Source organism: Aulostomus chinensis, chromosome 20 (genome assembly GCF_037954235.1).
Source record: "Aulostomus chinensis isolate RoL2024-O1b breed Wild chromosome 20, RoL_Achi_v1.0, whole genome shotgun sequence".
NCBI classification, from domain to species: domain Eukaryota; kingdom Metazoa; phylum Chordata; class Actinopteri; order Syngnathiformes; family Aulostomidae; genus Aulostomus; species Aulostomus chinensis.
The window spans coordinates 12,636,633-12,656,791 of record NC_141339.1 but is presented as its reverse complement, the minus strand read 5'-3'; the positions used below and the strand labels follow the sequence as shown (position 1 = coordinate 12,656,791).

General features: G+C 41.6%; 1 protein-coding gene across 1 annotated transcript; it reads left to right on the top strand.

Annotated features, from left to right (window-relative positions):
• The first annotated feature begins 2,944 nt into the window (after positions 1 to 2,944).
• Positions 2,945 to 19,626, top strand: apobb.1 (apolipoprotein Bb, tandem duplicate 1). The gene is made up of 29 exons (XM_086188872.1): positions 2,945 to 3,105; positions 3,970 to 4,186; positions 4,878 to 4,910; positions 5,035 to 5,147; positions 5,236 to 5,381; positions 5,478 to 5,625; positions 5,754 to 5,903; positions 6,172 to 6,296; positions 6,407 to 6,492; positions 6,583 to 7,027; positions 7,114 to 7,228; positions 7,398 to 7,541; positions 7,627 to 7,838; positions 8,021 to 8,216; positions 8,307 to 8,486; positions 8,595 to 8,798; positions 8,891 to 9,058; positions 9,157 to 9,362; positions 9,637 to 9,819; positions 9,907 to 10,037; positions 10,129 to 10,339; positions 10,429 to 10,601; positions 10,797 to 10,954; positions 11,035 to 11,144; positions 11,236 to 11,603; positions 11,822 to 17,842; positions 17,934 to 18,033; positions 18,136 to 18,322; positions 18,428 to 19,626. The coding sequence occupies exons 2-29, from the start codon at positions 4,132 to 4,134 to the stop codon at positions 19,421 to 19,423; spliced, it is 11,364 nt and encodes a 3,787-aa protein (XP_086044998.1). The 5' UTR covers positions 2,945 to 3,105; positions 3,970 to 4,131; the 3' UTR covers positions 19,424 to 19,626.
• Positions 19,627 to 20,159: the final 533 nt, after the last annotated feature.

Sequence of the window (20,159 nt, the reverse complement as noted above, 5' to 3'; positions counted from 1 at the left end):
TGTAAAATTCATCTTTTTTCCAGTAGCTTCTATGTGATGCAACCGAGGGACTCAGCACCAGATGTTAGTAATAGATGGGCATGTACAGGTAACACCTCTTTTTATTGCATTTGATTGCCTCAGATTTATGACATAAATCTTTTAGCGCAAAATCCATCCATCCATTTTCTTCCGCTTATTCCCGTTAAGGGTGGTGGTGGTGGGGGGGGGGGGGGGGGGGGGGGGCTATCCCAGCAGCTTCGGGTGAGAGGCGGGGTTCACCCTGGATAGATCGCCAGTCCATCACAGGGCCAACACATAGAGACAGACAACCATTCACACTCACAGTCACACCTACAGTCAATTTAGAGTATCAATCAGCCTCGTCCCCTCTTGATGTCTTTGGACTGTGGGAGGAAGCCGGAGTACCAGAGAGAAGCCACACAGGAACAGGGAGAACATGGAGACTCAACACAGAAAGATCCTGTGCTGGAGCTGGGACTCAAACCTGGAACCTTCTTGCTGTGAAGTGACAGTGCTGACCACTGCACCACCGTGCCGCCCGTTAATGCAAAATGCATTTCATATATTGAAAAGATCATTTTTGCTGGGATAGGCTCCAGCCCCCCCCCCCCCCCCCGCAACCCTTAACTGTGTGTTCACACCGATTTGTGGGAGGAAGCTGGAGTACCAGAGAGAACCCACGCAGGAACAGGGAGAACATGGAGACTCACACAGAAAGATCCTGTGCTCGTGACAGAGCTCTAACCTGGAACCTCGCACCACCACCGTGCCACCTTTTTTTTTCTTAGCTTCCATTTCATGTAGCCTTGAGACTCCAATTAAGACCCAGATGTACAGGACGCAATTCTTATTATTTGTGCATTTTTTCCTTGAGGTTTTTAAATTAATATTTCAGTTTCATTAATTGTTTTATTAAGAAACAGCAAAGTGAATTGTTTAGTTTGTTTATTGTTGTTGTTGTTGTTGTTGTTGTGAAATAGTTTCCATGTTATGATAGGTATGCACTTTAAAAAAAAAAAGTAGGATCCGAAATTATTCTTTCATAATTGGATCAGACGGAAGGGTGACAACTTGTGCAGGACGGCAGTCTGCTGCTACAACTGGTCAACAAGTTAAGCATTCATTTCTTATGTTACTTTTGTGTTCTGGTTTCCTGCTTCAGCACAGTTACCTGCACTTGAAAAATGACTTTTAATGGAAGCACCTTGTGAAAATACATTTACAAGTCATTCAAACATGTGGTTTGGTGCACATTTGTTGGTATGAAGCAAACAGTATGACTGCTGTGAACGAGATGCCTGACAGAATTTAAAGACATGAATTTCACAGCTGGCACAGTTTTATGGTTCACCAGCAGAGATGATGGCGAATCAGGTTAGGCCCCCCCCCCCCCCCCCCCCCCAATTTTTTCATCATTTCCAACAAGAACGCCGACCACCATAACGGGACGGTAGAAAAAAAGTCAAGTCTTCTCGACATGATCCAAAAATACAACTATCTACAAAAGGCAAATGTTTCTTTCCACAAAGCATCCAAACACAGTAGCACTTTTTGTGATCATTGTGAATAAAATAACACAATCCAAAAAAACATGTCATTTTGATCTTCATTTGAAGATATTTTAGGTTTGTTATAAAGTTCATACGTAACTTTCGAATCCAATTCTTTTAAGCAAGAGAGCACGAAGCTGATGCGCGATGGTTCTGCCGTCTACACCGTAAGCTCAGGAAATGCGATCAAGGAGTCTCCAGATAAGGACTGAATACTCAGATTAAAGCATTTGTCATCGGCAGTGCTTCGCTTGGTGAAGACAATTTGATCACGGCCCCACAGGATACCAGATTGACTTTTCACGCGACAGTTTCAACAATGAGAAATCACAAATCAATTGCTGAACGGTACTTATGAAGTACCACCACTGGTAGAAGGTTTGACCTTTACTCCATATGACTGATTGGGTAACAGGGCCGATAGCTGGCCTGCTGGAGAAGAAGACTGCTGTCTGTCTGTGGTCATCAGTCTGTGACCTCTCGTGGGTTACGTGACGATGAGCGGCATCATAAGCAAAATTGGTTTGATCGTCACCTTATTTTTCTTCTCCGACTTCTTATTCAACACATACAATTTTCATTTGCTCACCAGCTGATGGACAAAGAAGAGGGGAATCCCCGAGTGCCTCATATCCACTGACAAGACACGTTCTCTGCAGTTCTCGCAACAGCAAGATGAAAAAAATTTAGACAAATATCAAAATGAAAGAGAAATGACTGCAGGTGCTAACGTAAAGGCCTGCGATGTGTATGCCTGGTACGATCATGCTAACATTCACAACAGTGTAGAGAAACAGATTAAAAGTGAAGAAAAAGCAGCTGACTCATTGGTTCGGATACAAATCTGACTGAATTTGACTGCCTTTTCTGCAGGTTGGACTCAAAATAAAGGAGGTAAAATTTTCAGATGTGTCCCTTCAAAGTTTAAAAGTACACCCCTAGGTGCTCTGACATACAGATAAACTTTTATGAACAGAAATCTCCTCAACATGAAAAGATTCAGAAGCGGAGAACCCGACCCTGCACGTGGAGTGTGACACTGAGAACAAAATTCATTTGAATAAATAATGACTTGTTGGATTAGATCAGGAGTATCAAATATACAATGCAAATGAAGCACTATGTGTTCAGAGACTGAAGCCCCCTTTGGACTCTATCTGTGTACAAGTCTGTCAGTGCAAACACTGTCAGTATCAGACAAACGTCTAAAAAGGTGCTGATGGGGATATATTGCAACAGAGTTACACAGTGTTCAGGTTTAGTTACGTGATCGATGTACCAACGAAACAAAAAAAAGACAAAATATGAATATTGTAAAAATATTCTTTCAAGTTCTGCGTAGGTAATGTGGAATATTCTGAAGAAAAAAACAACAACAGAGAAAGTGCCAATCCGCTGTTATCGAATGAACCTTTGAATATTTGAAGATCAAAGTTCATCATCTACCCAAAATTCAAGTTAGGGAAATGTTTTCCTCTGTTTTCATTTGCTTTGTGGCAGGGGAAGCAGAAGAATAAGAAGCATCTAACACTATTACAAGGTACTATATACTGTAAGTATATCTAAAGTTACTTCAATAGCAAAGATACTGAATATATATGAATAAATAGCGCTGTTTTTTAGAAATTTAAATTGATTGATTTAACATTTAAATCACAGAAAATTCATCTTGAAGGTGTTGGTTGGTTATTTATTTATTTTTCGTTTTTGTCAATATCATCCAGGGATAAAGCGGCTGATAAGTTTATCATCTTTTAAAGTCTTGAGGGACTTTGTGTTTAGAGCACACCTTGATCACTCACCCCTCACCAAAGAGTCTCTCTGGCGTGGTATCAGTGTCCTGATTTACGCAGCACTGAGATTCAGGAGTTTACTGCATTTCTTCATCGGGAGTTCTAGAATATTCTTAAACAGAAAAGGAAAAGTACCTAAATTTAGTTTATGCTTTGCGATTTTCTCTATGAATCTACCTGTTAAAACAAAACAAAAAATCACTTTTCCGCCATTAAAAAAATCAAACATCATTAATTTTGACATGTTGTTATTTAAATCATTGGTAATAACTGAGTTATATGTAATCAAGCAAGTGTACTTATTCGGAAATGGAAGTAATTTTATTGTGAAACACTGAGAAAATAGCCTGTTTGTGACTGTGAGCCGAAGAAATTCCTTAAAAGCTGTCATTTGATAATGCAGCTGCTCTTCAAGAGGTTAATTGAGGAGGAAAAAATAATAATTAACTCAAATCTGGCAGTGTAGGCTGATTTTAGCTAATTCCCATTTAAATCAAAATATATTAGCCATTGTTGTATGCGCACATATAAATTCACCTGAAAATCAGATTGGTAACAAATCAGTTTTGTAAGCCTGTGCTTTGTTGTGTGTGTAAACCTTTTGCCTTTGTCCCTCCACACAGGAGGGTGGGGTGGACTTTGAGCATTGGAGGCGCTGTATGCACGTACCTCCCGGTCCTCCCACAAAGCCCAGCTGAGGGTATAAAAGTCCTGAGTCGATTCTGAGTAATCAGTCTCACCTGAGTACTCGCCAACCCCAAGAGACAGAGCAGCACGAACCCATCATGGGGGACTCTAAGCTCTGCCTTCTGCTGCTCCTGAGCACGTCTGCCTTGACTGGTGAGTGGTTCTTAGCCCCCACTGGAGTGTCGATATCAACATGATTTACATTTGATAGCGTTGCAGTTTTACCTGTGACAGCCCATTGTTTAATTTTTAGTCTACCTTCTGTTTCTCATGATGTCTACTGTGTTCTTTGAATACCTGTCACCTAAACTTGAAAGTTTGTGACAATAAAACAAATTTAAAAAAAAAAATCACAGTATTGAAATGTTAGCCACCCATCTGGGGGTCTGATTTCGATACTTTGATGTCACCACCCAAATGCTTCATCGCTACTGAGCGCTAAAAGATGCCTTGTCATTCAACACCAAATTTTAATACCTGGGGAGTAAAAGCAGTCAAAAGTTGCAGTTCAGATTCAACTTTTTCAGTTGTAAACTGCTTTTAGTGGAATAATGTTGTTGTATGGAAACAAAGAATAGAGTTAAAACAGAGAAAAGAATCATATTATAAGCACTGGTTTTTATTTTAATGTTTTGAAACTGTTGGGGGTGAGTTTGAAAATGCAATAGACCTGAAAACTACAGCCAAGATATTTAATTTTGTTCATATGGATTTTAATAAAGGTAGTGGTAGAAAAAAAACAGCCCTATGCTGCATTGATTATAGGTTAATGCAGTGATGGTATAATTTAACTGACATTCTGATTCTTTAAAATAATTCATGATCTGATTTTCTTCTTTCACAGTTGCCCAAGATTTCTATCAGCCCACCTGCTTACGTAAGTTGCATCAGACGTCTTTCTATGATAACTCGCAAGATATGACGAAGTTGCTGTCCTTTTATTGGATTATATCACTTTTCAATGTAAAACGTCCTCTCTAAATGTTGATTTTCCTCACTAGTGGACCAAAGATACAAGACCTTGAACAAGTATGAATACCAGTATGAGGCTGAATCCCTGAATTCCATCAATGGAGCCTCCACACTCAAGAACGGACCCAAGGCCTCATGCAAGGTACTGGCATTGTACCTCAGCCATCCAACCTTTTATCAGGACAAATTCGTCATTCATAACACAACGAAACATTGGCCTTCCCTCACAGGTTGAAATCGAGGTACCCCAGACATGTAGTTTCATTGTACGCGTCAGTGGCTGTAGCCTGAGCGAGGTGGTTGACATGGACGACGCGGGCAACTACGTGTTCGGTCCTTCACCCAGCTCTGATGCCTTCGCAGCTGAAATGGAGAAGTAAGTTTGTAATTCCCGATGCCAAGACAACTTGAATGACAGTTGATGAAACAGTTGATGACTAACTGAGTTAAAATCAAATCCTTTTTCTTTCAGATATCCTCTGAAGGTTGTGGTGGAGGGTGTGTACGATGTGAAATTGTACCCTGAGGAAGGTGAGACGACAACAATCTTGAACATCAAGAGAGGTATCATCTCTGCCCTGGCTGTGCCTCTGGTGGAAGAAGCCAAGAATAAATATCTGGTAAAGTTATCTTACATGAAGAAAAATGCCTCAAAAAACAGAAACATCGTGCTTTCTGTCGGAAAACAAACAAAACTGTCCACTATATCTTTTAACAAAATATTTGTTCCTGTAATTATTCCTTTCAGCCAACAATCCATGGAATGTGCAAGACTTATACCACTGTCACCGCTGGAGATGACATGACAAGCATGGCCCTCAGCAGGGATCTGTCCAAATGTGACAAATTTGTCCCAATGAGAGATTATACCAGCCCCCTGGCTCTCATCTCTGGCATGGTAAGACATCCCACAAGCATGATGGGGGCCAAAAGACATGTTTAGAGACTTCAATTCAGAGAAGCCGAACATTTTTAAACAAGCCATGAATGTTTCATTTGTGTAAACTAAATGAAGTGGTGAATTTCTGAAGTGATGTTATTTGGACAAGATTTTATTTAATTAATTAATTTATTTATTTATTTATTTTACCACAAATACAGTTTCATTCAAACTCTTAGATATCAGGTAATCCTCCAAAGTAAGACCATCATTTGTCTGCTTTCAGCATTACCCTCTTGCTCAGCTGGTCAGAAGCTCACAGAGGTGCAACTACAATTTTGACAATGAGAAGAAACACATGACCTCTGGGTCCTGCACTGAGAACCACATCCTGATCCCCTTCTCCAGCAAGTAAGTCCAAACTCACACTGCCCTCAATCTAGCTAACGCTATCTGCTGATATTTGATATGTCTTATCAAGAGCCCTATAGTGCTTTATAACTCATTATTCATTATTTCAGAGGAGAATATGGAGTTACCAATGTTGGAAAGCAAAAACTGACCTTAGTGGAAGTTTCTGCTCACAACGACAGAGTCTTTGACCGAAGTAAGCTTGGTTTGTGATTTGTGATTTTTTAAATTTCTGTCACTCAAGAAAAAGTAATTTAATGATAACTATTCTGTTTGTGTATCACAGCTGACAAAGCCAGAGGTCTGTATATGGATGCTGTTGAGGACAAGACTGTTTTCCAGGATAAAGATGCAGCTCTGGATCTCCTGAGACAGCTGGCCACTCTGCCTGAGACTGAGGGTGATAAGAGGGCCCTCCTCTTCCATAAGCTTGTCATCATGGTCCGTGGGATGAAGGCTGAGACCCTGAGTCCTGCCATTCCCGAGGCTCTTGCAGTGTCCCCAGTCCTGACCTACCAGGTTCTGGCCCAGTGTGGAACTCCTGAGTGCAGCAGTGCTATCATGCAGATCCTCAGGGGCTACGACAGCTCAGCCCTCCAGGTTGATGCCACAGTTTTTGCGCTGGGACTTGTGTCCAACCCCTCAGCCCTCCTGATCAGTGATATGCTGGAAATGGCCAAATACAAGCCCAGCAAGGCCATCATGTATGCCCTGAGCAATGTTGTCAAGAGGTATGTAAAATGAACACACATGTATTCCTTTTTGCAATCAGTTCATGTGTTTTAGCATTCATTTTTTGTTCTCTTTTCTGTGACAGGTTCTACAAAACTGAAGGACAGATCATTCCTGAGATTCAAGAAGTTGCGGAGTTCATGGCCACCCAGTTGGGTGACTGCTCTGGTGACAAGGACACCACTTTCTTGACCTTGAGGGTAGGTGTCAGTCCCTGGTACAGAGAGAAATAAGAGTGCAAAAAACAAGAGATCAGTGTATTGGCTCTTACCCAAGAATGCCGTATATGGAATCAACCCTTGGATTCCCAAAGTATGTGTGACTTTACATTTTACCCAAAGGGATTTAATATTTTTGGTTTGATGCTAGGTTATTGGAAACATGGCTCCAGCTGTGATGCCTGCTAGTCCTTTACTCAGGTCTGCAGTGATCCAGTGTGTGAACCAAGCAGTTCCCCTTGCTGTGCAGCAGGCTGCCATCCAAGTATACAGACTGTCTCCTGTCCCTGATGAGGCAAGTCAAGCCAGCTAAATGATTTGATTGTGTTGAATAATTATCCGTAAAGAATGCTAACTGAATTGGTGTCTTTTGGTCACAGGGAAGGGAAGTTCTCATGCAGGTTGTTTTGGACACCAAAAGCGCAATGCAGAAGCGTATCGCTGCATACCTGGTACTGATGAAGAAACCTCAGCCAAGTGAACTGGCACAGCTGGCCACTGCCTTGACTAGCGAGCCAAATACACAAGTCAAGAGCTTTGTGATCTCCCACATTACCAATATTTTGTCCTCAACTCAGCCTGAGACTGAGTAGTAAGTATTTAACAAACCTCTGGGATATGGCAAACTTGAGTATTGCATAATTATTCAGTTGCAGTGGCAAGCGTACAATGCACCTTGTTGCTTGTTTTTGCTTTTCCAGTCCTTTGGTAATTGGTCTTCCAGTTTCAGTGGTGGTTTCACCAATTTTTTTTCCCTCTTCCTTTCTTTCAAAGTCTAAGACAGATGCTGCGCAACGCCCTGCAAGGTAATGACATCGGGCCCATCATGGACCCCATCAAGTTCTCTCGCAACTACAAGGTTGGATCTGTGGAGGGCAACATGATCTTTGAGGGTACCAGCTACCTGCCAAAGGAAATGATGCTTGAAATGACTCTGAAAGCGTTCGGCTTCGACATCGACATGATGGAGGTTAATAGTTTGAACAGTTTTAATTCAAATTAAGGATGAGAAGACTTGGTCAAAGGAAGTTACAACTGTGGAAATGTTTTCAATTTATAGATCGGGATGGAGGGCACAGGATTTGAACCAACCGTTGAGGCTCTGTTTGGAGATAATGGATTCTTCCCCGACACAGTCCTGAAGACAATGTACTTTGTCTCTGACAACATGCCATTCAAACTCAAAGACGTCCTGCAGACCATTGTGCCAGCTCTGAAGAAAGATGGGGTGAAGGTGCAGGTATTGGAAGCAATTTGTTTATTGTCTAAAAATTGCTCTTTAACTTGTGAAGTATCATTTTTACATGTGTGTATGCTTTTATAATACATAGTGCATTCCTCTATTTAGTCTTCTCAGGTCTTTATGAGGGAGATCGGACGCAACCTCAACAAACTGGTGAGGGAACTGAAGACTCAACAGTCTCCAGAGGCAATGATGTATCTGAGGCTCTTAGGAAATGAACTGGGATACCTGAGGACTAAAGACATGGAGGAGATGGCTTACTCTGCTGTCATGATGATTGACAATATCCTGAAGATGATCCCCACCGATGTAAGCTAAAGTTCCTGGTCTCTTTTTAGATAACTATGTATTTAGAGATCCCTTGCATTTGATGTACTTTTCATGTGTTTTTATTTGTACAGCTCATGATGGGACTGATGACTAAGGCTGATAACACCATGTTTGCCCATTACATCTTCATGGACAATGAATTCTTCCTGCCGACTCTCACTGGTGTTCCTCTGAGGATTGCACTGTCTGGAACCTTCACCCCTGGTATCAAGGGTGGTCTTAAGATTGCTCGTGACATGGTAACTGTCCATGAATGTTTTTTTTTTTAACACCGCCTAAGCTCTTTTAGTTGAACATCACCATAACCATTTGCCCTCTCTCCTACTCTTCCGTATAGAGTGAAATAGCCTTCATGCCTTCTGCCGGTGTTGAGTTTGTAACTCAGATTGGCACCCACATGCCTGAATATGTCAGCTCCGGATTAGAGATGCACACCAACCTTTTCCATGAGAGTGGGCTCACAGCAAAGATCTCCATGAAAAGTGACCAAATCAAGATGACCATCCCTGCTCCCACGAGCCCTACAAAGCTCATTAAGATGACGTAAGCCAAAGAATATCAAACAAAGAATAATATTAAAATGTTCTACTTTTTTTTTGCATGCATTATGCGATAGTACTAATACAGACAGCAGCTTGTACTTTTGATTGCATGCCAAACCTGCTATAAAAAGGCAACAATATTTGTTGTGTTTTTGTCTGATAAGTGTAATATTTCTCTCTATGCAGTCTTCTAATGGTCTCTTATTGACAAATAATTAAGGGAAATTGTCCTAATATGATTGCAACCATTTAATTTTTTTGTATCCAAATTTCAGTAACAGTCTGGTGGCAGTGATTGGATCAGGTGTGAGGACAATGGCCCCTATGGTGACAGACAAGGTTGATGTTTCTGAGTGCACGCCATTCTTCGCTGGGATGAAGTACTGCACTGCTCTTCAGTACATTGATGCTTACTCTCAAGAGACATCCCCCTATTTCCCCTTCACGGGAGACAGCAAGTGAGTTAACCATCACCCAATTGATGTCTTCTTGAAATAGATTATTTAAAAAAAAAAAACTAGCTAATTTACTAACTTGTTTTATAGATTTGCCGTGGAGCTCCAGCCTACCGGTGAAGTCACGGAGTACACCGTCACTGTTGCCTACGAGCTCCTCAGGGAGGGAGAGGAAGGAAAGCAGAAGGTTGACTCTGTGAAACTCATTCTCAGAGCAGAAGGTAATATACAATAAAAAAAAAACCTTAATGGTTCGGTTTGAAAAAGTTTTGACATTCAAGTAAAATTCCTGTTTTGGTTGGGCAACAACAGGTACAGACCCCACAGAGGCCAGAGCAATCTTGAAATACAACAGAAGAAAGACTGTATTCACAGCTGACATCCAGATCCCTGACTACGATGTGGAGGCAGGACTGAGGCTTGGCGCTGTTGATGGTAACACCAAAGGCAAAGGAACTCACTCCATCTCTCTTGACCTCATTAACAAGAACATCCCTCAGCTCTCCCTGGTTGGCCGTGCCAAGTAAGAAATCTGCAAATAAACCATATATCCTCCTTTTACAGCATGCACCTCCCCCTAATGATGTTGTAACTCACTGTTATATCTTTCAGACTTGAGGCCATGAAACAAGGTATGCTACAGGTCCAACTTCTGGTTCCCGGAATTGGTGCCGATGCCACATTCACCGCAAACATGAAGCGTGATGAAGAACTAGAATTGGAGCTCAAGAGTGATGTCAAGGTCGTAGATGCTGTGTCTAAGCAGAAGATCACAGTGAAATATGGTAATTTCCTTTTATCTTGGAATATTATCTGTTCTTATGTATCTATATGGTTGCTTGCTTTTACTTCATCATGACTAAACATTAGTTTTCGGGACTAAAAGAAGGCACAGAATAATTAGGAATCCCTATGACAATGTTACTATGACAGAAGTTTTGGATTTACCCCAAATTTAACTCTAACTTCCATTTTTGCAGATGCAAGCAAGGTTGAGGTTGAACTCAAGTCTGATGTGAACACTGAAACCAGTATGCTGCCAAAAGCTGATGTGCTTGTGACATACGGAAACCAGCTTCTTGACATGCCAGTACAGGCTGACATGAAAGCCCGGGAGGTTTTCACAAAGTTTGTGGAGGTATGAATTTTTGGTGTCATTCTAGCTTTTTTAGTTAAAGGGCAAAACAAGCATTACAAAAAGGCTGTCTGTTTCTTAAGGCTGCAAACAACTACATGGAGAACTATGGTGCTGATCTTCCTTACATCCAGAACTTCAGAATACCTGATATGCCTGAAATCACTTTGCCAGAGACATTGTTCTTGAATACGTAAGTGCAGACAAGTTCGTAGTAATAGATTACTATGTCATAAATCGTTGTTTTCCAAAACCAATGTATTTTACTTCTGTTTTTTCAACAGTGAGACAAAGGCTGTGTACTACTTCAATGAAGATAGCTATACCATTGTTATCCCTCTTCCTCTTGGAGGAAAGTCAACAGTGGACCTCAGCTTCCCACCAGTTTTAACCACACCTAACTTGCCTCTAATCCTGGTTGACATCCCCTCCATGGAGATTCCAATCCCAGAGCTTTCTCTCCCTGAGTCCATAACACTGTCTATTCCTCTTTTCGGCAAAGCTGAGGTTTCAGCCCTGATGAAGAGCAACCTGTATGACATGACCGCCTCAATGGCTGCTGGCAAAGATGTTGTGGAAACGCCAAGCTACTCAGCTGCATTCGAAGTGATAGGAACCTCACCAGTTGACATCCTCTCAATTAAAGTTGAAGGTACTTCATAGTTATGTTTTATAGTCATTCATGAAATCAGAATTTATCTTATTATCTTGAACCAACAGTTCCCAGAATGGATTGTCCATTTATTTTTTGAGAGTTTGGTGTAATTACAAATTAAGATATACTAATATGAAAAGAATTTCATATTCAGCCAGTCTTGCTGCTACTCAATTACTGTTTGTCTTGTTTTTTTCCCTCTATGTTTGATTTAGGTACTGGATTGGTGTCCACAGCTGAGACAATGAAGGCCAAGTTGAGGGGGGCTGTTGCCCATAAATTCCTTGAAGGCAGTGTTAGTTTCGCTGAGGAATTAACTATTGATGAAAAAATAAGTCTTACATCAAGCAGCAAGATTACTGGCAAAAGCCCATTTGGCCTCAACATTGATTTAGAGCACGATGGTATGGCTGGAGTCAACACTGAGGAAATCACTGGTGACAGCACTCTCAAAGGAATGTTCACAGCTGGACCCATCTATGGCAAGACTGTTTCAACCCAGTCAGCTTCCATCTTCCCATTCAGACCAGAAGCAAAGATTGATTCTTCTATTCAGCTTGACTCATCAATCCTTGTGGCCCAAAACACAATTGCAGCAAGTTTTGTCAAGGGCGAATTCTCAGTTGTTTCTAACAGCAAAGCCTTTGAAGATTTCGTAACACATGACGCTGAGCTTTCCTTCAAGGACAGTAAGCTGTCACTGAAATCTGATGCAAATGCCCTTGCCCTTGGTTTGAAGATCCGCAACCAGGCTCAAGCCTCTGCTGGAGCTGGCGAAGTTGTTATGAGAATGGAGACAAATGCCGACCACACTGAAAACCGTGTTTACTCTTTGCTGACTGCCTCTCTTGATGTCAATGGTCTGGCTGTAAACAGTGATGGCACCATCAAGATTCTTGGAAATGAAGGTACTCACAAAGCTGCATTGACGATGAACAAGGATGGTTTGACCATGAGTGGAACGAACGCCCTCCAGAGCCCCCTGTCCATCGAAAACACCTTCAACGCTGGGCTTGACGCCTCAAAGGCCACTCTCTCCACTATCAACAAGGCTGCAATCAGTGACATCAAGGTTGATAATTCCAACACTCTGACCGTTACTCTCTCAAGCCTCGACTTCAATTCAAAGGCTGATGTCAGTGGCAGTGAATATGCATCCTACACTCATGACATCACTGTTGACCTGAAACCCTACACTGCCTCAGCAAATGCTAACAACAACCTGAAACTTCTGGCTATTGACTTCAGTAATGAGGCTCAACTGAAGGCAGAGCTATACAAGCTGGACCTGACTGGAACCCTGAAAGCCACTTATGGTGAGGAAGAGCTCAAGCACGTTTATCAGGTTACCTATGCTGATATGGTTGCAAACGCAAAGTGCAGCACCACTGGAAAACTTTTTGGAACTCAGATGAACCAAAACACTGAACTTGAAATCATGGGTCTTGCTGCCAGGCTCACCAACGATGCTCGCTTCAACTCACAGCCAATACGCTTTGATGAGACCATCCGTTTCAGCATTATTCCTTTTGATGTCAACTTTGATGCCATCTTCAATGCTGATGGAGACATGACCATGTATGGAAAGCACAGTGCCCAACTGTATGGTAAAGTTCTCCTCAGAGCACAACCCTTGGCTTTCGCAAGCACCCATGAATACAGAGCATCTTTGAACCAGCAGCTAGATAATGGCTTTTCCCTGGAGACCACATTTGACAATAAGATGGACACTGTTCTTTCAACTGAAGAACAGAAGGCTAGTTTCAGAATGAAGTCTAAAATGAACGAGCAAGCCTTCAATAATGACATGAGTGTTTACAACACCCCTGATAGAGCTGGCATTGAGCTGTCTTCAATCATTCTCACAAACTTCATCAATGCAGACTCCACAGACAACCAGGAATTTGCCATCTCTGGCTTCCTCAAGTATGACAAGAGCACAGAGAGTCAGCTTATTCAGTTCCCATTCATGGAAAATGTACCTTTCCTCTTGGAAAGCATCAAGAGTGTTGCTGTGAGAATTGCAGAAGGACTGAAGGACTACATCAGCAGTGATGAGATGAGGGCTAAACTCGACGCACTTCCCCAGTACGTAGGTGAATTTGTTTCTCAGCTGAATATAGAAGGCAAAGTCACTCAGGTAAAGGAATATCTCAGTGATTTCACCCGAGAATATGTCATCTCAATGGAGGATATAGAAGCTTTTGTGACAATGTTGAGTACTACTTTTGAAAGGCTGACGACTGATCTCAGTGTTTACATCCAAAATTTTGCTGACATGATGAAGGAGATTATTGTGAGTGGTAACCTGCCTGAAACCCTAATTACTAAATTCCGGGAACAGGTGAATGCCATCACTGACAATTATGACATCAAGGGAATGGTTGTGTATGGGATTGATACCATTATAGAGCTGATGCAGCAGATTGACATGGAGAGACTGAGAGGCACTGGAATTGAATTTCTGAGTGACATTGACAAGAAATATGGTCCCCTGTCTTATCTGAAGTTAAACCTGCTCAACTTGAAAAACTTTATTGAGAGCTTTGACATGATGTCATTTGTTGCTGATCTGAAAGACTACATTTCATCCATCAACTACCAACGTTTGGTTGATATGCTGGTGAGTGTGATTCCCTCCGAAATATTCAGTGATGTAGCCAAAGTAATAAGGATGCGGATTGAGTATTATGACATCCCTGGCCAGATCAACACATTCTATGCCAAGTTGAGAGAAATGTTTGTGAAGTTTGAAGTTGACCAAAAGGTTCAAGCCATCTTGGAAAAAGTTGTGGAGCTCGTTAAGCTGTTTAAAATTGATGAAACCATCCAGGCTGTCATCTCAATGGTGAAAGATGCAGACATACCTTCTCTTGTCATTGAAACCCTCCAGAGCATTACTGACTTCCTGAGAAATACTGAGATAAAGGATATCATTCAATACCTGAATGCTGTCATTGAATCCTATGTAGAAATTCTGAAGTCACTGGAATACAATGACTTTGTGGATAAAGCCAATCAAGTTATTGCTGTGTATACGACTAACATCAATGAACAGATTAAGGCTCTTGAAATCCCTCAGAAATTTGAAGCAACAAGAGACTTTGTCAGCTTCGTTTTATCTTCCGCTAAAGATTTCTTGGAACGTCTAAGAGAAATCAAAATTGCAGAAGTGATTACATCTGTCAAGGACATCGTTGACCAAGTTGTGATTTCTAAATTTAAGGAATTTTTGGAATTCATCAAGCAGAAAATTACAGCTTTTGATGTCCAGGATATGATTTCCAATGACCTCTCTTTACTGTCAAAGAGCTATATGTTTGCCATGCGTAATACCGCTCAAAATATTAACGATTTCTTTGGAGTTATTAAGAGAGGAATACCTGAAAAGTTCATCTCTGATATTCAGGAAATCATTGAGAAGCTCATTAGTGAACTGATGCATCTTGAGCTGAACACACCATCCTTCATCGTACCTCTCACTGATCTTGCTGTACCTTCCAAGAAGTTCAGCCTTGATAAACTTGACCAGATTGTAGTCCCAGCACAGCTTGACATCCCTGATTTTACCATCATGAACTTCTACACTGTGACAGCCACCACCATTTCTATTGACGACATCAAACAGAGAATCATCGCCCTCATTGATTTTATTGTAAACACTGAGATCAAAATACCGTACGTGGATGCTTTCTTTGGAGACTTGAAAATGAACTATCTTCCTGCCATGCCTGACATTACTCTCCCAGAGATCACTCTCCCTGAGATTTCATTCCCAGCCATCCCACAGGTTCCTGTAGAAAAGCTAGCTAAGGCTCTTCAAGTTCCTGAGATCAAACTACCAACATTCCCAACTGAGATCATGGTCCCATGCTTTGGAAAGCTCTATGGCGAAATCAGATTTAACACTCCCGTCTACACCATGAAGACATCTGCTGAGTTCCAGAACTCCACTGAGACTGATACGACACCCCAGTTCACTGGATTCCTTACTTCTCAAGGCACATCTCTGAGCTATGAAATTCTTAATTACAAACTTGACTCCACTGCTCATATTGCACTCCCAAAAATGAGCCGTGTTGTCCTCGCAGAGACTGTAAAGTTCAACCATGTTGCTCTTGTTTTGGAGCATCAGGCATCTCTAACTCTTTATGGACCATCAGCCCAGGCCCAAGCAAAGACCACAGTGAAGGTAATCACTACACCTTACACTGCTGACTTCATGAACACAGCTTTTATTGCTATGGAAGGAGGAATGTCTGCTTCTCTTGACACAACTTACAATCATATGGCGGACCTTCCAATCATCAATGTCAAGAGTGATGCCACTCTGACCCAGAAAGCAATTGTGCGTCAAGATGGCTTAGTCTTCACTGTGACAGCTGAAAACATAGGCAAAATCAAGGTTAATGCTGAAGAAGGAAACCACAAGAGCAACCTTCAGTTGTCCCTCAGCCCCAAAATTATCACATTAACTTTCGCTGGTGACACGGACTCTTCACTTTTGAAGCTGAAACAACAAATTGGTGGTGAATCTGTCAATCTGGTCTCCCTTAAGTTTGACATCCGCAATGAGGCCGAGGCACCAATGATTAAGAACAGTCTCATTATGGCATCTGGAAACATCAATCTTTATGATTTCAAGGCTGAAGTGAAAGCAAACCATGATTCAGAACTGTATGGTGCAATCAGTGGAGTCCTGTCCAACGCACTCAACATTGTGGGCTATCCCCTTGAGCTCAGCTTTGAATTCCAAAACAAAGGAAATGCCAAGGTCAACATTTTTGACACTATTACAGCAAAGATTGATCTGCAAAGTGATTACTTTGCCAGTCTCAGACCTGACAGCCAGCAACTGAACACAGTGACTCTAGCTCGTCTGAATCAGTACAAAATGTTCTACAATGTCACTGCTGCCAACAGTGAAAAAGAGGCTGGTGTCTTTGTTTCCATGGAAGGTGTTGCTGATCTTGACTTCCTAACATACCCTGTCAGTATTCCTGAAATTGATCTTCCCTTCATTGACTTCCGCACACCAGCTGTCTCTGATCTGAACTTGTATGAGCAGACTGGATTGAAGGACCTTTTACTGACCACTGAACAGTCTATTTATGCAGATGCCAAGATGGTTTATCAGAAATCAGAGGCTGCCCCCATTTTTGATATGATGGGTATGGTCCAGGTCCCTGCTATTGGTAACCTGATCACAGATCTGTCCTTCAAGTCTTCTATCATTAATCTCAATGTCAACGCTGGATTGTATACTGAGGATGATCTTGTCTTCCGCCTGGGAGCTACCACAGCATCTGAGTTTGAAAGTCTAAAAGCAAAACTTGATGGCACCACCAGTCTGACCACCAAGAGAGGGATCAAGTTGGCCAATTCCCTGTCCCTGGAAAATCGTCACATTGAAGGAACACAAGACAGCTCTGTCAGCTTGAGCACAGAGACTTTGGAAACTACTGTCTCCGTTGCTACGGTTGCAAAGATTACTCTGCCAATGCTGAATCTGGAAGCAAACCAAAATCTGGTTGCAGACAACAAGGCCAAAGCAAATGCTGTGTCCACCCTTAGGATGAAGGGCGATTTCAACATTCCTGTGATCAAGGCTGTCGGAAAGGCCGATGCAGATCACAGTCTGAAACTGGAGGGAACCCTTTATGATGTCTCCATGGAGTCATTCACCAGGGCAAACATGGATGGCACTGTATTCGAAGACTACGTTTTACTGGGAATCCTGGACAATGAGGTCAATGTGTTTGTGAATGCTGGTGGCCTCCGCTCAACCTCTAAGATCCTTGGTGATATCAAGCTTAACCAAGCTGCCACAAAACTGATCAACATGGATATAAATGAGAGTCTTGCTGTTGAGGCCTCCCTAAGTCGTGTGTATGCTCTTCTTAAATATGCCAGCAACAATGACATCAATCTGTTCGATTTCCACACCTCTGGGAAGCATGTTGCCCAGGCAACCATTGATCTTGCACCACCTTCCATGACTGCTGATATCGAGATTGATCTGTCTCAGCCAACCAGCCTGGGTGACTTCACCATCTTTGAGAAAGCTGTGGCTGAAGTGACAGCTGAAAAGCAGAAGATCTCTAGCAACAGCAAGTTTGCCAGCCCACTGTATACCACCAATATGCAATTCGATGTTGAGGGAAGTCCTGTCTACAAAGTCACCTTCAAGTCCTCTGCTACCTCTGTCATTGTGTTCTTGGAATATGATATGGATGGTGAGTTGATGAAATTCTTTAAACACATTTGTTTATTTTATGTTGCAAATATGGTTGGGCACTAAATCTTTCAAAAATACTTTTTCAATAGCTTCCTCTACTGCAATCTATGACAATGACGCCTTTGACATAATCAACAAAGCTATCCTGACACACGCTGACCTCACCATGGACGTCAACCAAGCCTTGAGGTATCAGTCTATATTTTATAACAATTATTACATTTAAATTAACTATCGAATGTCTTCAGATTTTCAAAAGAATCCGATTTGAATGTTTTCTCTCTCTTCCAGTCTCTCTCGCCAAACCCTGAATGTGGACATCACCAGTCCTACTTTCACTGACATGAACATCCGTTTTGCTGCTCAAAGAGATGGTGTCAGCGCTTCAGTGTCAACACCATCCACCGGCTTTGTGGGCCTGCAGTTCAGCGGCAGAGTCCCATCTCAGATGAGTGCAAGACTCTATGGTCGTTATCCTGTGAGTACAATAATATTTCTCTTTTCAGGGCATTAAAAATTATAAGGTCAAATCTAAATACAGCTAACATGTTTGTTTTTTGTTTTTTTTTGCTTTATCCAACAGTCTGTCCCAGATGTCGATATCGACTGTTTGATCATCAGAACATCTTCTAAGGATGCTGATAAGATGAACCTGAAGATTGCTTACAACATGGAGGCACCCAAAGTAGTGCTCTCTGAGCTCAAAATGAAAATCCCTTCCATCATCTCTACATTTGTAGAGTTTGCTGACAAATATGAGATAACAGGGAAAGTAACGGGGTTGATGGACACCATTGTTCAGCTCATCAGTGACGCCTATAATACTGCCACCAACTATGATGCTCAAATGAGCCAGCTGTCAATCTTCTACAGAAACTTTATTGTCCAGTACCAGCAAACTGTCCAGGTCTTCCTGGATGCTGCTGTCAAGGTCTTGAGGGAGACCAGGTTCAAACTGCCTGGGTCCGATGAGTTGACCACTCTCCCTGAGGTGCTAAAGAAGCTGACCAGCAGCATTGCTGCCATGCTAGCTCAATTCATGCAGATTATTAATGAGAACATGGAAGTCTACTACAACGCTTTTATTGAGCAAATCAGCAGTGTGAAATTGCGCATGCCAGTTGGCGATGCTCTTTCTGGAGGTCAGATCTTGGAACAGGTGAAAGCTATTCTCAAGAAAATCTCTGATGAACTGGTGGACTTTGTGAAGAACATGGAGAGCCTTGACACAATGCTAGTAAAAATAGGTGAGACTCTGAAAGCTGTTGTTGACAAATCTCAGGAGCTTGTTGACTCAGTCAAGTCTGACTACTTAGACTCAGTGCTCCTCGGAATTAATGCGTTTTATCTCACCTTTGTCAAAACCGTAAAGGATGTTGTTGACATGATCTATCTCACAAATGTGCAGCAGCTCAAAGAGCTTTATGATAGCTATATGGACATGTTAATTTCTGTAGTGCAACAATTCAATGATGCTGTTTATGGATTCCTGCAGCAAGCTTCAAGTGAGGCTCAGACCTATGTGGTAGTTAGCGACGGAAAACTTGAGTTTGACCTACCATTTCCCTTCCAACAGTGATAAACCCTCACAGGCCTAAACAAATGTAAAACACTACCACCTGTTCGGAAAGAGTATGGACAATTAGCTCTTTAACCATATTTATGACAATCTGACAGTTTCAATTTTGACTGTGTATTCAGTAGAACTATTGACAATGTGACATTGTACTAATACTCATCTTTCTGTAAAGAGTGAAAGCATCAATAAAATACCTAAACTGATCTGTAAGTGCCTGTTTCATTGATTCTTGTTTCTGCAGCGTACTTCTAACTCTAAGAGCTGCAAATTATAGATTAGAAATGGTATCCCTACTTTTTTTTCCCACTTTGTAGATAAAAGACAAAGATGGTATAAATCTACAGCTCATAGAATGCGTTGAAGTAATTACACGTATCTCTCATTTAAACATGAGGGAAAATTGAGTGAAAGTTCTCTTTATCACAACCTCTCCTGAAGGCCAAATGAATACGTACATTAGGCCAAGGTGCAAGTAAATAAAAAAAAAAAAGAGAGAAATTTGACATAAATCTTTTGAAAATTACAGGTGAGCTCAGACAGCGTTTAACTTTGCCACATTAGGTTATTATTTCCTATTATTGTCATTATTATCATTATTTCTTTCAATCAATGTTAACAGAAAGACAAATGCCCCTGAAAGAAAACGTTGTGGGAGATAAAGCCCAGTTAGCTCAGTATTTTATAGGTAAAGTTCTCAAATCACAGCGTGTACTCTTGTATAAACATATTATATTTC

Coding starts and splice junctions, on each gene's coding strand:
- apobb.1 (XM_086188872.1), top strand. CDS start 4,132: ATGGGGGACTCTAAGCTCTGCCTTCTGCTGCTCCTGAGCACGTCTGCC. Junction 6,297..6,406: donor CTGATCCCCTTCTCCAGCAA/GTAAGTCCAAAC, acceptor TCATTATTTCAG/AGGAGAATATGGAGTTACCA. Junction 10,955..11,034: donor TTTTCACAAAGTTTGTGGAG/GTATGAATTTTT, acceptor CTGTTTCTTAAG/GCTGCAAACAACTACATGGA.